General features: G+C 35.3%; 1 protein-coding gene across 2 annotated transcripts in view; it reads left to right on the plus strand.

Annotated features, from left to right (window-relative positions):
* UBE2W (ubiquitin conjugating enzyme E2 W) overlaps nt 1-14092 on the plus strand; it is a 78844-nt gene that overhangs the window by 47951 nt on the left and 16801 nt on the right. For both annotated transcript variants that reach the window (XR_006820304.1, XM_046019255.1), the window contains exons 3-4: nt 833-935; nt 10463-10618. Coding sequence is in view for 1 of the 2 variants with exons in the window: in XM_046019255.1 (XP_045875211.1) it covers nt 833-935; nt 10463-10618 (259 nt within the window). In the remaining variant the exon portion in view is untranslated. The remainder of the gene's footprint in view (nt 1-832; nt 936-10462; nt 10619-14092) is intronic.

Raw genomic sequence — 14092 nt, forward strand, 5'->3', positions numbered from 1 at the left:
AAAGTGGGATAGAATGAGGACAGAGAGGGAGACAAACCATAGGAGACTCTTAATCTCAGGAACAACAAACTGAGGGTTGCTGGAGGGGAGGGGGCTGAGTGATGGACCTTGGGAAGGGTATGTGGTATGGTGAGTGCTGTGAGTGCGTAAGACTCATGCGTCACAGACCTGTACCCCTGAAACAAATAATACATTATACATTAATGAAAAACTTTTTAAAAATCTCTTCTGAGTTTTAGGAAACAACTGAAACGTGAGAGACAAAGGAAAGGCATTATAGAGCCTTGAATAGCCATCAAAGTAAGGGGACTGATGTTAGCTTATCTTTTTTCCTGTCTCGTCTCTAGAATACTGATGAGAAGATAGGTCTAACAGCCATGATTCTTTAGTTGTTGATACCTACCTCGACCGTTGCTTCTAAAATTATATCAGAAAGGCAGTTCATTAGTGTGATGTTACCTATAAAATCTTTCTAATCATTGCAAAAATAGTATTTTGGAAAAATAAGGTAGTGTAAATTGAGTAGCAAGAGTACAGGCTTTGGTGTCAGCACACTTGAATTGGGTTTTCATTTTGTGTTTTCAGACCTGAATTAAAATTTGGCTCTGTCCTTTGCCAGTTGTCTGACTTTGATCTAGTTACTTAACCTGTGAGCATCAGAGAAGGGTATTAATACCTACTCTTAAAATTGTTGGGAGGATGAAGTATGCTGTTGCACATGAATGACTCTTATCCCAATGCCTGGTATAAAGGAAGTCTTCAGTGTTCCCTTTCTCATCCCAGTTCTTATCAGAAGTTTTTAATTTGCTTTTTTCCCCCCTCCCCATTCTAGGTGGATTGTAGACATGGAAGGTGCACCAGGTACCTTATATGAAGGGGAAAAATTTCAACTTCTATTTAAGTTTAGTAGTCGATATCCCTTTGACTCTCCTCAGGTAACTGCCTTATTTTTTAACATTTTATTGTATTTTTAGATTATAGCAAAACACTAAATTAGTGACTTTTGACTAAATACAAACTTATAAAGAAATCCATTGTAATTATGTGAATAGATTTGTTCCTTTATGTTATCTGTAATATAATCAAGATTTTATGAACATTATACTTTATTGAGATTAGAGCTTTGCTGCTTTTATACCCCGAGAACTTAACATTGTTTTTTATGAATATATGTTAGCAGAAAAGGGGTTGGAAATCTAACCCAGGCCCCTGGGGTGTGGGAGAATTTAGCATTTGGAATAACTGGAGACACTTATTTCTAGATAAGATGATCGAATGATATTGTGAGGGGGCAAGTAATTTGTTGAAAGGAACACTTCTTTGATTTTGCATTGACATGCTGTCCTTGCAGTCTTTTAGTACCATAAAGATAGAATATATTACAAGATGTTAAATATCTAAACATAAACCCTAAGTCTGATCATTATAATTTGCGGCACAGTTAGTTTACATAATGGGTTAATACTCAGACAAGGGATAATGGTGATAGAAGAACTTTTTTGAGAGCTGTTTAACTGTGGTGAATGATTAATCTTTGGAAGTTAGAGAAAAGGAGATTCTAGGATGACTTCAGACTTTTGACTTGGTGAGATGGGTAAATGAGTTACTAGTGGCAAAATGATAAGACTTAATGCCAGCTCAGTGTAGTACTGCTAGATAATAAGGTTCTGAATAGTGAAACTTCTCAAATACCTAAAACTTGTGAAGTGCTAAAATCATTATTTTGAAGGAAAATTTTGAAGAAAAATCCCATTTCATTGCCACTTTAAATAGAATATATACCAAGGAGTGTAGAAGTAGAGATGGAGGTTAGTTACTGTAATATGCTATAAATACAAGAAATTGTTTTAATAGAGGCACAGAATTAAATGGAATTGGATTCCTTGAGTTCTGCAGATTTTGTGTGAGCAGAAAATAAGATTAGGAAACCCATTTTTATCATTTTCATAAAATAAAGCTAAGGGTTATGTATTGTCATGACCTCTAGGCTTCTCTATTAAGCATGTGTAGACTGTGATAAGAAACCAAAGCAAACATCTTCCTTTTCTCAAGGAAATGATCTTCACATTTTGTAGCCTTTTGATTTACCAGCATCATTTAAGATAGTTAATCCTTGAAGGCAGTGGTATCTCCTTGTCACCTTCAACCTGGTCTTCTGTACTTCAGCTAAGTTTTTTGAAGGGTTATGAAGGAAGAATGTGACTCACCAACTTCAAACTGTTGACTGGGGGGATATTGGAGAGGGCTTACTCTGGGAGCCCACAGATTTTTCACCAGAGGAAAATAGTATTTCAATAAACATGAACCAAATCAAGTGTCCTCTAAATTCTCTCCTTAGTATTTAAATCTAAATCAAATACCAAACTCTGTGGAGCATCATTTGAATTTCATCTTGAATATTTGTGTAAGAGCGTTTGTAATGGATTCTATCATCTTATCTCAAATTCTTTTTTTCTTCTTCCCTATTTTGACTTCTGGCCTCTCTTCTGAATCTTCTGATTTTGGTGTTCTCTGTGTTCTTTAGTCAGCATCCCCTTGTTCTTCTCTCTCTTTTTCTTTAACGTCTTTAACCATCTTAAGCAGCTAACTCCCAGATCTATAATTCTGTGTAGCTCTTTTCTTTCTGAGGTTTAATTTCACACCACTGTTGGATATCACTACTTGAATACCTCCAGATGTCTCAAATTTAACACATCTAAACTCAATCTTTTCCAGTAACAAAATAAGGAAAAAAATTTTTTTCTTGGATTATTGTCCACCTGTCTGCTTGCATTGAAATTCTTCCCTTCCCCTCACTGTTAAATGCAGCTCTTCACATCCTTTTGCAGTGCTTAAGTCAGTCCACTCTTACCCTACTGTCAGTGCTGTAGTCCAAATTTCTATCTTTCATGTGGACTAATACATAATAGCCTTTAGTTCTTTCCACTCCTAGCCATCTGTTCACAGTGCTGTTAGAGTTCCTTGAAGGTGCAGTTGCCTCATTGATTTGCACAGACACTCAGTGCCACCATCACCACCACAACTATCCCTATCTCCTCCTTAAAACCTCTAATGCTTCCTTATTTTCTGCGGTGTCAAGTCTGAAAATGCTTTAGCTTTTCATGTAAGTTCAAACTTAACCATTTCATCCACACATTACCTCTATGCCTTCTACTATGTAGTGGTATTTGTATTATACTTTCTAATATAACTTCCATTTTGATTTTATCTTGTAACGGCTCTAATGAAGTGGTTAGGGATTCATCTTCATAAGTGAAGAAATTAAAGGTTTAGAAGTAAAGTATCTTGTTCATGGTTTAAAAGCTAGCTAATAGGATAGTCAAGACTCAAACCCAAGTTACTCCTTTCCATAGTGTCTAATTAGGTGTGAGTACCAGAATGGGGAAAATGCTTATTTATCCAGACAGTATTGTTATCTCTAAAAGTGAAAGGTAATATGTAGTATGTTAACTTTGAAAGCTCTGGGGCAGTTATTGCCAATCTTTTAGAATAGATTTTAAATCACTTTTTAACATCACTCTCATGTCACAGAAGTTGTATATTCTAGTATCCATGATTGAGAAAATAACAGAGCTGCTCTAAGTCTACTAATACTTGATAATTATTTTTTAATTTTTATTAATCACAGAATCTCTATGATTATAAAATAATGGTAATGGTCTTGCAATTAGTTCCTTTGTTGTACATACAGATTTTGAGATTTTTCCAATAACTGAAACTTTGCAGAGATCCATTGCTCTGAGGAAGTGATTAGAACCACTCAAGGGCAGTAAAATTCCTCATTCACCAAAAATTTTATTTGATGAGACTCAGCAGCATTGACACTTGTTAGAAAATTATTCTTTGATCTTCCTATGCAATAAGCAGTATTAAATTTTACCACTACTTAACAATAGTAGAATTTGGGGAAATAACCCTAAAATAAACCAGTCTCATTGTGAACTCATTACTTCTATATCAGTAAGTTAGAGCTGTAAGACCATAATAAACTTCATAGTTTGCCGGGGTTTCTTTTCCCTACTGTTGTAATTAATTTTTCATGTATCTCACTTTACAGTGAAAAAGCTGCCTATCTAAAACAAGGTGTTTGGCTGAGTCATTTGCTTTAAAAGAAACAATAATGACAGCAAGACCTTTTAATATTGGGAAAAGAAATGAGGCACTTTTCCATCACTGTTTTCTACTAATGTACACTTACCATCAGCCATACAGAAATACTGTCTTTCTGTATTATATTTTGTTTTCCTATTCAAGGATACAGGTAAATGATTGGCTGATTTAATGCACAGTAAACGTGAATTCTGTACCAAATACTGTGCTCTGTCTTTAGAAACAAAAAAGAATACAGAAATTAAAAGATGTTGGGCCTGCCTTTAATAATTGGTTTAGTGTTTGGATAGGCAGATGTGGATTCATTCACTCTGTAAGTATTTATCTAGCACATGTCATAGAACAGACCCTGTACTATGTGTTGGCAGTAGTAGTGAAGAAAATCAAATACAAAACCTCCTTAGGTGGAGTTTGCATTCTTGTAGAAAGAGACAATAAACAATAAGCAAAACATAAAGTATGGAAGATGGTGGAAAAAAACGGGATTGAGGATATTGCAGCATTGGATAGAGCCATCAGGAAAGTTTCACTGAGAAGGTGACTTTGGAGCAGAAATCTGAAAATGCAAAGCCTGTGAACCTGGAGCACATGTGGCAGGTCCCTGGAGTGTATACAAACAAGGGGGAGTCGAGGGCATAGGTCTGAGAGATAATTTGGACTGGAGAATCCGTCATGGATCGTATGTATAGCCCAGTATAAGAGTTTTGGTTTTCACTCAGAATGGGATGAAAAACCTTTGAATATTTTGAGCAGAGGAATGACATGATCCTACCTAAAATTAAAAGGAAGAATTTGACTGACTGCTGTGTGGCACATTGACTGTTGGGTGTATTAGGGTACAGGGAGACCAGACAACTTGCAGTAATCCAGGTGAGGGGTTGATGGTGACTTGCACCAGAAAGTAGTAGTGGAGGTTGTGGAAGATGACCATATTTTGGACTTACTTTATTTTACTTTATTATTATTTTTTTAAGATTTACTCATTTGAGGGGCGCCTGGGTGGCTCAGTGGGTTAAAGCCTCTGCCTTCAGCTCAGGTCATGATCCCAGGGTCCTGGGATCAAGCCCCACATCGGGCTCTCTGCTCAGCAGGGAGCCTGCTTCCTCCTCTCTCTCCCTGCCTGCCTCTCTGACTAGTTGCGGTCTCTGTCTATCAAATAAATAAACAAATAAATAAATAAAGAAAGAAAGAAAGAAACAAACAAACAAACAAACAAACAAACTCATTTGAGGAAGAGAGCTCAAGCGGGTGTAAGAGGCAGAGAGTCCTCAAGGAGACTCCCCACTGAGCAGGGATCCCAGGACCCTGAGATCATGACTTGAGCCAAAATCAAGAGCTGGTCTTTAGCCAACTGAGCCATCCAGGCGCCCTGGACCTGTTTTTAAAGGTTGAGCCAGCAGGGTTTGCTAATGAATTGATAAGAAATATGAGCGAGAGAGAGGAGTCAAGGAAGACTCCACAACTTTTGGCCTGTGAAACTGGATGCATAAGTTGAAGTATAAATTATATGCTTTGGGAGGAAAAGAGAAACCAATGACTGGTTTAGAACAGAATGAGGGAGCAAAGAGAAACCTGTTTGTACTGGGACTTAAAGCAGAAGTTTATGTCAGAAGTGGAACCTATCATGAAAAGACATGGCTTTTTCTGAGATTTATGAGCAAATGTAGTTTTAGGTATAAATAAACGGAGGGCTACAGCAGGAGATGAAAAAGGAAGGATGTTTTGGGGCTAATCCAAGAGAGTCTTGCAGTGTAAAGAATTTGAAGATTTATCTCAAAGGAATTGGGAGGTATAGTCACCTCTCCTTCCAAACTGTGAAGTCTTCAAGTTTAGTGTCTTTACCATTTTTGCTTCTTTTGCTTTCTATTTCCTCCCTCACATTAGCAGCTCTTCCCTCCAGAAATCTTTGGCCTTTAAACCCCCTTCCTCTGTCAGAATATCCCATTTGAATGCAATAAAATTGAAACACATTATCTTGTAAATGCCCTGGTTATACTTTGTTTTTAAGCTTTTCAACTCTAATTTTTGTTGAAGATATTTTAGGCATTTTAGAAATAGGTGAGTTTTTTGTTTGTTTGTTTTCAAGGGAAAGAGGATACTGTACTTCGTCCTGAAACCATATCAATGCCAGAAGTAGTGCTGAAAATATATTTACCTTGATTACAAAGCTTTAGAAACACTGGTGCAAAAGAGTAGCTGCTTTCTCCTCACCCTTATTCCCCTTCCTATTCATGCCCCCTTAACCCAGACCCTTTGGTTCTGTTGTTCGGTCTTCCTGCAGAGATCCAGAACCTATTTTCATAGTGTTCTCATCCTTTTATTTGTGGTGTGTCATTTTCCTTGCTCTTCCATGTGATGGTGGTTAAGCTTTCCAAAGTCTTAAATTTTATTGCCTTAAATTGTCTAGCATCTAGGACACCTGACGAGGAGAAAGGGAACAGTGAACCCTGTTCGTTGAAGCCTTGAGGGTAAAGCAAAGGGAAGATAAAGACTGGTAGGCTAGAAGAATACAGCTTACAAAGGAGAGAGAATGGTTACCACCCAGGGCACCCAAAGTTAGTTTCATTGTATCCAGGAATTCTGACTTTGTAATACTTGTACAATTGCATAAGGGTAATAAGGGTAATTATGGAAGACAAAAAAAACACAAAACTATTAATATTGATGCTACTAATACTTGTTAAGTGACTAAAAGGGGAAAATTGGATTAAAAGTTATGCTAAAACTCCAGTCCCTAGTTACTTTTGTCAAATATTTACCATTTATGCTTGATTGCCTATATCATATATTATTAATAATTAGATACCTGATCATAACAAATTCTGCTTACATGTTCAGTTTTTGTAGTTTGCCCATTAAGTATTGCCATTTACCTATAATTTTAATAAGAAAAAGCATTCCCTTATATTGTCCCTGGTATCATTTTGTATATTGGCTTTTATATTTTATAGCTTATTCATACTGCTTATTCTTATAATATGTGTTTTGACCTAGTTTGATGCCACATTAGGTGTCTCACTTTCTAATTAGTTGCAGAACACTAGTCTGTGGTCAGATCTCAGGATTGGGTCATTCAGTATTGAGCTTGATTGGAAATCCTTATGTACTCATAAATATGAATTTCATATTAGAAACAGTTACCTAAGCTCCATCCTCTATTTTGTGTCATCATTGGCTTTCATTCTCAAATTAGTAATTTTGTGAGACACACTGTATTGGTACCAAAAGTTACCCAGAGGTTGGCTTGCTTAAAACTTAATGTTGGATGTGGGGTATGCTTATTTAACTCCCAAGATTATGATACAGGGCATAGTTTTTCTTAGGTCTCACCGGCTCTTGAAAATATGCCATAGTAATAGAGAGATATTTGGAAATTTAGATTCGTCTGAATACTATTTCTAATGCAAACTCTGAACTTCAGGTGTGATTCACATGCATTAGCTTGGCAATATGCCATACTGATAAGGAGATGTTTGGAAATTTGGATTCATCTGAATACTGCTTCAAATGCAGACTCTGAACTTCAGGTGTGATTCACATGCATTAGATCTAAGATCCTTTTCTAAAATTGTGGCTTTTTTTTTTTTAATAAAACAGCTTATTCTTTAAAATCTGTAGTTCCACTTTATTGTTTGGTTTATGAATATGTACAGTTCTCTGGTTGTTAACTGTTGATATGACTAAGTTTGAATTTGAATAAAGTATTTTAAAAATAAATTAGCAAAGTTCTTATTTATTCCCTTTGGTTTCAAATTCATGGTATTCAGTTGTCTTGTTAAATCTGAGTTTTATTGGATACTTGGGACTCCCCCCAAAAAGTTTCAGGCTGGCTGTATTTACCCTGCATGCAGCATGTTAAAAAGCCCCAGCTTCCCGCCCACCCTTTCCTTTGCTTTTCTTTTTTTAAGTTTTACTGAGATCTCATTTCTTTTTATTTCAGTCCCCTCAACCTTCAAAGCTGTTTCTGTCTTGGTTTCTGGCTCTCTTCGGTGCTTATCAGTGTCTGCTGCTCCTGCTGTAGGTGTCTTCTACTGCTTTCTATCCCTTTTCCTTGCTCCCGATTTCCTTTTGATTCATGGGTACTTGGTTCTCAGGTCAAGTGATGTAGTTTATAATCTGTTCTCTCCAAGAGCACTATTGCTTTCCTTCTGCTTTGTGAATTGGCTAGTCAGAGCATGTTGTGATAACCTTTGTATTTTGCTGTCTGTGTATTTTCCTTGGTGGTTGCTGATGCACTGATTAATTTTTGCCAAGGAAGGTAACTTGGCAATTCTTCATTTTTTGGCACTTTCAGAGCACTATTCTATGTGACTTTTTAAAAAGGAAATCTGACTGGAAAAGAAATACCCTTTAAAAAATATTTGTGACCAGGTGATAAGGTCTTGGCCATTGTTTGTATTCTTAATGAAAACTCCCACTCTAGACATCTATAACACATTGTGGGAATATCAAATATATATAATAAACTACATGTTTATAAAAAATAAAATTTAGAATAATTGTGGGTAGACTCGAAGTATGGAGCTGCAAGACCATTTAAGCAGTCATTTCCTTTTACGGAGAGCCTTTTTTTTTTTTAGCAAAAAGTGATGAAAAGGATACTAGCACTGATAGATAAAATTGAGATAAATGGTAGGCTTCAAACACAGCTGTGCTAAAGTTGGGGATTGGGTAGTCTTTTGCAATCAGGCAGGGCAAGTAACTTGATATCTCTTACATTGAGACTTATTTTTAGTTTTCAACTTTATTTTAGCTCTTTTTAGTGGGAATGGAGGGTGCATGACCAAAATTTAAAGAAACAAAATATGCAAGTGTGTAAAGTTATTCCTTTGAGAAGAAAATTCCTTTTGTTTTCTTATATTAGCTTCAGCCAAGGAAACAAGTTCCATATGTTAGTAGTATGTTTGAAATATTAGGGGACTCCTACATATATGAGAGAGTGCTTTGTTAAAATGTAAATATTTGTGAAATTGTAATGACAGTTTTGTAGCTAGATACTTGAAAATAAAAGCAAAAAACCCAGTTTATGGTACTTTTCCATAACAATATGAAATGCTGACATACCTTACTCTAGCCACACTTTTTTCACTGGCTGTCTTTTTTGCTCTTATATAAAGGGGAAAATAGGTTATGCCTAGAGCAATAAATACTTCATCAATTTCTGATATAACTGAAGGTGGGGTTTCTTCTTAGTAAGATTTTGTTATGTATTCAAGTGTGAGGGAGTTTTAAGGCTGAGAGAGATACATGTAAGTCTCATTTGGGAACTACTGGTTAATATTTGACGAGCTTTATAAAAATCCCACCATACCTACTGAATCAGTATCTGTGAAAGTGGAGCTCTTGCTTTATATTTTTACCCAGATCTTCAGGTGATTTTTTTTCTTAAGGTCAGGAATTAGTAATTACTATTAACAGCAGAGTAAAAATGTTAGATCTTACCACAGTACAAAATACACATAAAGATTGGTGGATTAATTTTTATATCAAAGTAATTTTTATGAGGTAAAATATAAACAGCATGAAATATTAGACTTCAGTGTCTTTGTCCTAGTTTGGACTGTGCTTACAGGTTCTTTGGGATGTATGAATTCACTCTTTTCCCTGTTCAGATGCTTAGGGTAGATATGTTTAAGAAACACTACTATTGGGATACTTAATGAGTTATTAGGGCAAAGGAAGGAATAATAGATTTATTACCTTACAATTAGTGTGGAGACAAGGTGGAGAAAGGAAAAACTGTTAGAAGAATTGAGTAGAGAAAAACTTGACTCATTCAAACTTTTTTGTGTGTGTAGGCACAGTTATTTGCTGATCAGTAAGTAGTAATGTGTATGTATCATAATGGATGAGCAAGTTTAGAGGAGATGGTATATGTAAATTATTTCCTTTTGCACATAGCACCTTAGGTGGTAGCATTGTTACTGGTGAAAGGGGTGTTCCTATCACATGTAATTCATATTATCTCAAAATTGAATACTTTTGTATTTCTATATGCAGAGAGCAATAAGAAGAATATGAAAAGACATTCTTATAATTGTCTTTATTGGGCTAAAAATGCGTAGTAATTTATAAATTTTTAAAGGGAATTTGTGAAAAATAGCTGAAATAAAAAAACAGATGACCTGGATTTTTTTCTCTGTGTGTTCCATTCCCTACGTCCTCATTCACACAGTGAAACCAGTACTTTGTGGATTGATGAGAATAAACAACAAGCAGTTGTTTATCTTGTTTCTGGCACTTACTTTATTTGTTTTTAATTGGTTTTTAAAATAATAAGTTCTATGGAGAATATTTTATTTCTTGGCAATACAGAATATTTGAGTGTTAATGGAATTTTATTCTTTCTTAGGTCATGTTTACTGGTGAAAATATTCCCGTTCATCCTCATGTTTATAGCAATGGTCATATCTGTTTATCCATTCTAACAGAAGACTGGTCCCCAGCGCTCTCAGTCCAATCAGTTTGTCTTAGCATTATTAGCATGCTTTCCAGCTGCAAAGAAAAGGTAGGACTTCTCAGAATTATTCCAGGTAATATCTCTTTTTTTAGTTTAGGTAGAGAAACTATTTTAAAACATAATTTATGTGAAGGAAGACTTAATGCCTTTTATTAAGAAGTTATGGGTAATATGCTTAGTAACAGATTAGAAAATTACTTTGATAATCTTTCATTCCATGTAGAAGTCAGACATTGTTTTATATTTCTTAAATAGAAAAGTTCTGCAAATGTTCTCAAATAATTTGAATTTTATTTCTGTAAGCATGCACAAGGTAGAAATGTACAAGAAATTCTCATTTCCAGATTTCACAGTGGAAAGTCCCAAGAGCATGTTTCCCTTCTCCTCTCTGCTGGCTCCCACCCTATCAGCCTCTTGTAGGGAATTTCCCAGGAACCAGAGCTTTCCTATCATACTGATCATCATGATGAGGTTGAACGAGAAAGGTTAGAGACCAGCAGAATTTTCAGGACTTTTCTTCTCATTCCCCTTTATTTATCCACAGATTCTGTCTGATGGAGAGGTAAAAACACCAGAAAGAAAAATCATATGAATTAAATTTAGGATACCCCTTTAAAGTATCTAAATCCTGTGTGCATTTCTGACCCTCTTGTGGTTTCTGCCTGAGAGTCAGTGTGTAGCCCAGTGTTCATGTATTTCTCTGTGTTAAAGCCTCTTTTCTTCATGAGGTTTTCCTTTCGTATCGGGTCTAAAGGAGAAACAGCTTTACCTTACAGATTAGGGATCTGTGGGGTTATTACAGCAGTTTTTCCTCCCTGTTTTCTTGAAATTGAACTCTCATTTTTACTAAATTGGCATTTAGAGAACCTTAAATTAATTTTTAGAGAACTTTAAGTAGTTTATTTTTAATGGTAGGTTATCTAGGCTGAAAAACTCTAAGCCATTGTTTGAAAACTGAATTTCTTGAAATGTTAGTTTCATAAGAAGTTTCTTGGTGTTAGGTTTAAAAAAACAGGTTCTTTTTGTTCAAAGAAGCATGGGGAAATAATGGTTTTAATTGAATTTTTAAATTACAGCATTAAGAGCATTAATATGCAATTTGTATACCATATAAGAATGTAAGAAACGTCTGTCAGTTAAACTGTGACAATTAATACATGTTAAAAGGCATGCATCCCCATTCAGGAATATTAAAATGTGCAGAAAAACATACATCTTTGAATAGATGAAATAGGATACACATTATCTTACTGCAGTGTTTTTTAACTAACTTTGCCTATGGGCTTTTCTAGGTTGCATTTTAAGGCTACACTTGAGCTTTTGTTAACCTCAAGGGCTTTGAAAACAAGTCTTATTTATTGCTTCCATGTTTTCTCTGCTCCCACACTTCTACCCTCTACACACACGTAACTTTTAAATTTTTAGGTATAGAGTAGAGCAGTTTGCAGTTAGAAGGACTTCTGTGTCCTCATTAATGTTTACTGTCTTTAGAAAGGATTTTAATAAGTTGAGGTGAACACCAGTGATGTGTGCACATAACTCTTACAGGTGCCTTGTAATGATTAGTGCTTTGTTTACATTTAATGTAATGATTTACAATAAATAAATAAATGTAATGACTTACTATTAAAAACTAGAAAATGACTATATTCTCCATCTCCTTTATCCTTTTCTAGTCTTCTCTCATCCCCCTCACATTTCAGTTGTCTACTACTAGTTTTTCCTGCATAGTTAGTATAAGTCTTATTATTCCATTTAAATTATTGGTAAGCTATATTATATAATATGAACTAAATTATATTTAACCAAGATAGTAATTTGGAAGCAATTCTGGCAGCATTATTTCTATGAAATGCAGTAAAATTCCGTAAATGTTTATTAGGAACCTAGTAAGTGATGTTTCTGCTGTGCTAAGGACTAGGTTATAAAGATGAAGAAAAAAATTGTTTTGGTACTGAGGGGATCTAGCTCCAAATCAGCTTTTAAAAGTCTTCTAACTACTCACCAAAACCTCTTTTTTAAAACAGGCGAATTTTATTCTGTGGTCAGTGTGGTTCTGAGTTTCACTTTAATATTTGACTTGAATACAAATTTTAATATTTACTATAAGTATTTGGGAACTTTGATTTATTCATAATTGTTTGGATTCCAATTTTCATAGTCAGGGATGTTTCCCTCAATTAAAGGCATTTAAATCCATCATGTCAGGTAGATTTCAGTAGATTAAAGATAATTTCTGATATTGAGAAGTCTTTCAGTAATGTACCATTTATTCTTAGTGCCCTTATAATACAGATAGTCCAAACCTTCTAGCTTGTGTTCCATCCCTAAAACAATTTTGTTAATCCATCATTTTATATAGTTATTTTATTTTTCTAAGAACCAAATCTCTGTGATCACTTATCAGTTTGGTTATATTCTTTTTTTTTTTTTTTTTTAATTTATTTGACAGAGAGAGACCACAAGTAGGCAGAGAGGCAGGCAGAGAGAGAGGAAGGGAAGCAGGCTCCCTGCCGAGCAGAGAGCCTGATGTGGGGCTCGATCCCAGGACCCTGAGATCATGACCTGAGCCGAAGGCAGAGGCTTTAACCCACTGAGCCACCCAGGCGCCCCCAGTTTGGTTATATTCTTAAGCAAATAGAATGAGTGTTTTTTTCTTCCTTAATTTTTTTTTTTTTTTTTTTTTTTTTGAAGATTGGTTGTTGGTTTTGTTTTGTTTGTTTTTGAAGATTGGGTTCTAACCCGTATACAGAGAAAATGAATTTATGAAGTTATTTGTTGCAGTGGTAGCAATTTATTCCACATTAACACAGATTATGACTTGCAGGACAAACAGCAATAGATTATCTATTCTTTGAAGTCATCAGGCATCTAATTTCATGATACTTTTTCAGATATTTTCTCAAACTTTATCAGCAGGATAATCTTTGGGTAGTTCAACATAAGCTCTACTCTTCCCTTTTCTTAAGTTACTATTAATATTAACTTGTAAGGGCATTATTAGGCTCAATTAAGATCAGAGTTCTGTACGTGAGTTGTAGAAGTGCCAGGTGGACTGCCTGTTTCCCTACCTGCTGTCTAGGCAGTCCTACTCACCATTGGTTTTTGGTTGGACCTATCTACTAACTTATCTACTAACCTGTGCTCCATAGTTTTAATACAAATTTGACATGTTTCCATATTTTTGTAGAGACTCACAGTATTTCTCGTGTCTGGTCAGTCCAACAGTTTTCAGGATAATTCCTGCCCAAAATTTGTCTTCATTGTTGTTGGCATCACTATTTCTGCTGTAGCTCCCTTGCAGAGCTGCCATATGTATGTAATATTGTGATAGTTGGGCATATATATATGGTAGAAATGCAAAGATAGTTTTTTCCCCTTTTTCCTCTTACATATTGTTTGCAAACTGAATCCTTTGGTCTGTCCTTGGTGATGCTTACCTTACTGGAGGTTTATAAGTTGCTATTAATTTCTCAGACAAACTGAGTTTAGATAGACTTTTACGGTTTTTAATTAGATAAA

Source organism: Meles meles, chromosome 1 (assembly GCF_922984935.1).
Source record: "Meles meles chromosome 1, mMelMel3.1 paternal haplotype, whole genome shotgun sequence".
NCBI lineage: Eukaryota > Metazoa > Chordata > Mammalia > Carnivora > Mustelidae > Meles > Meles meles.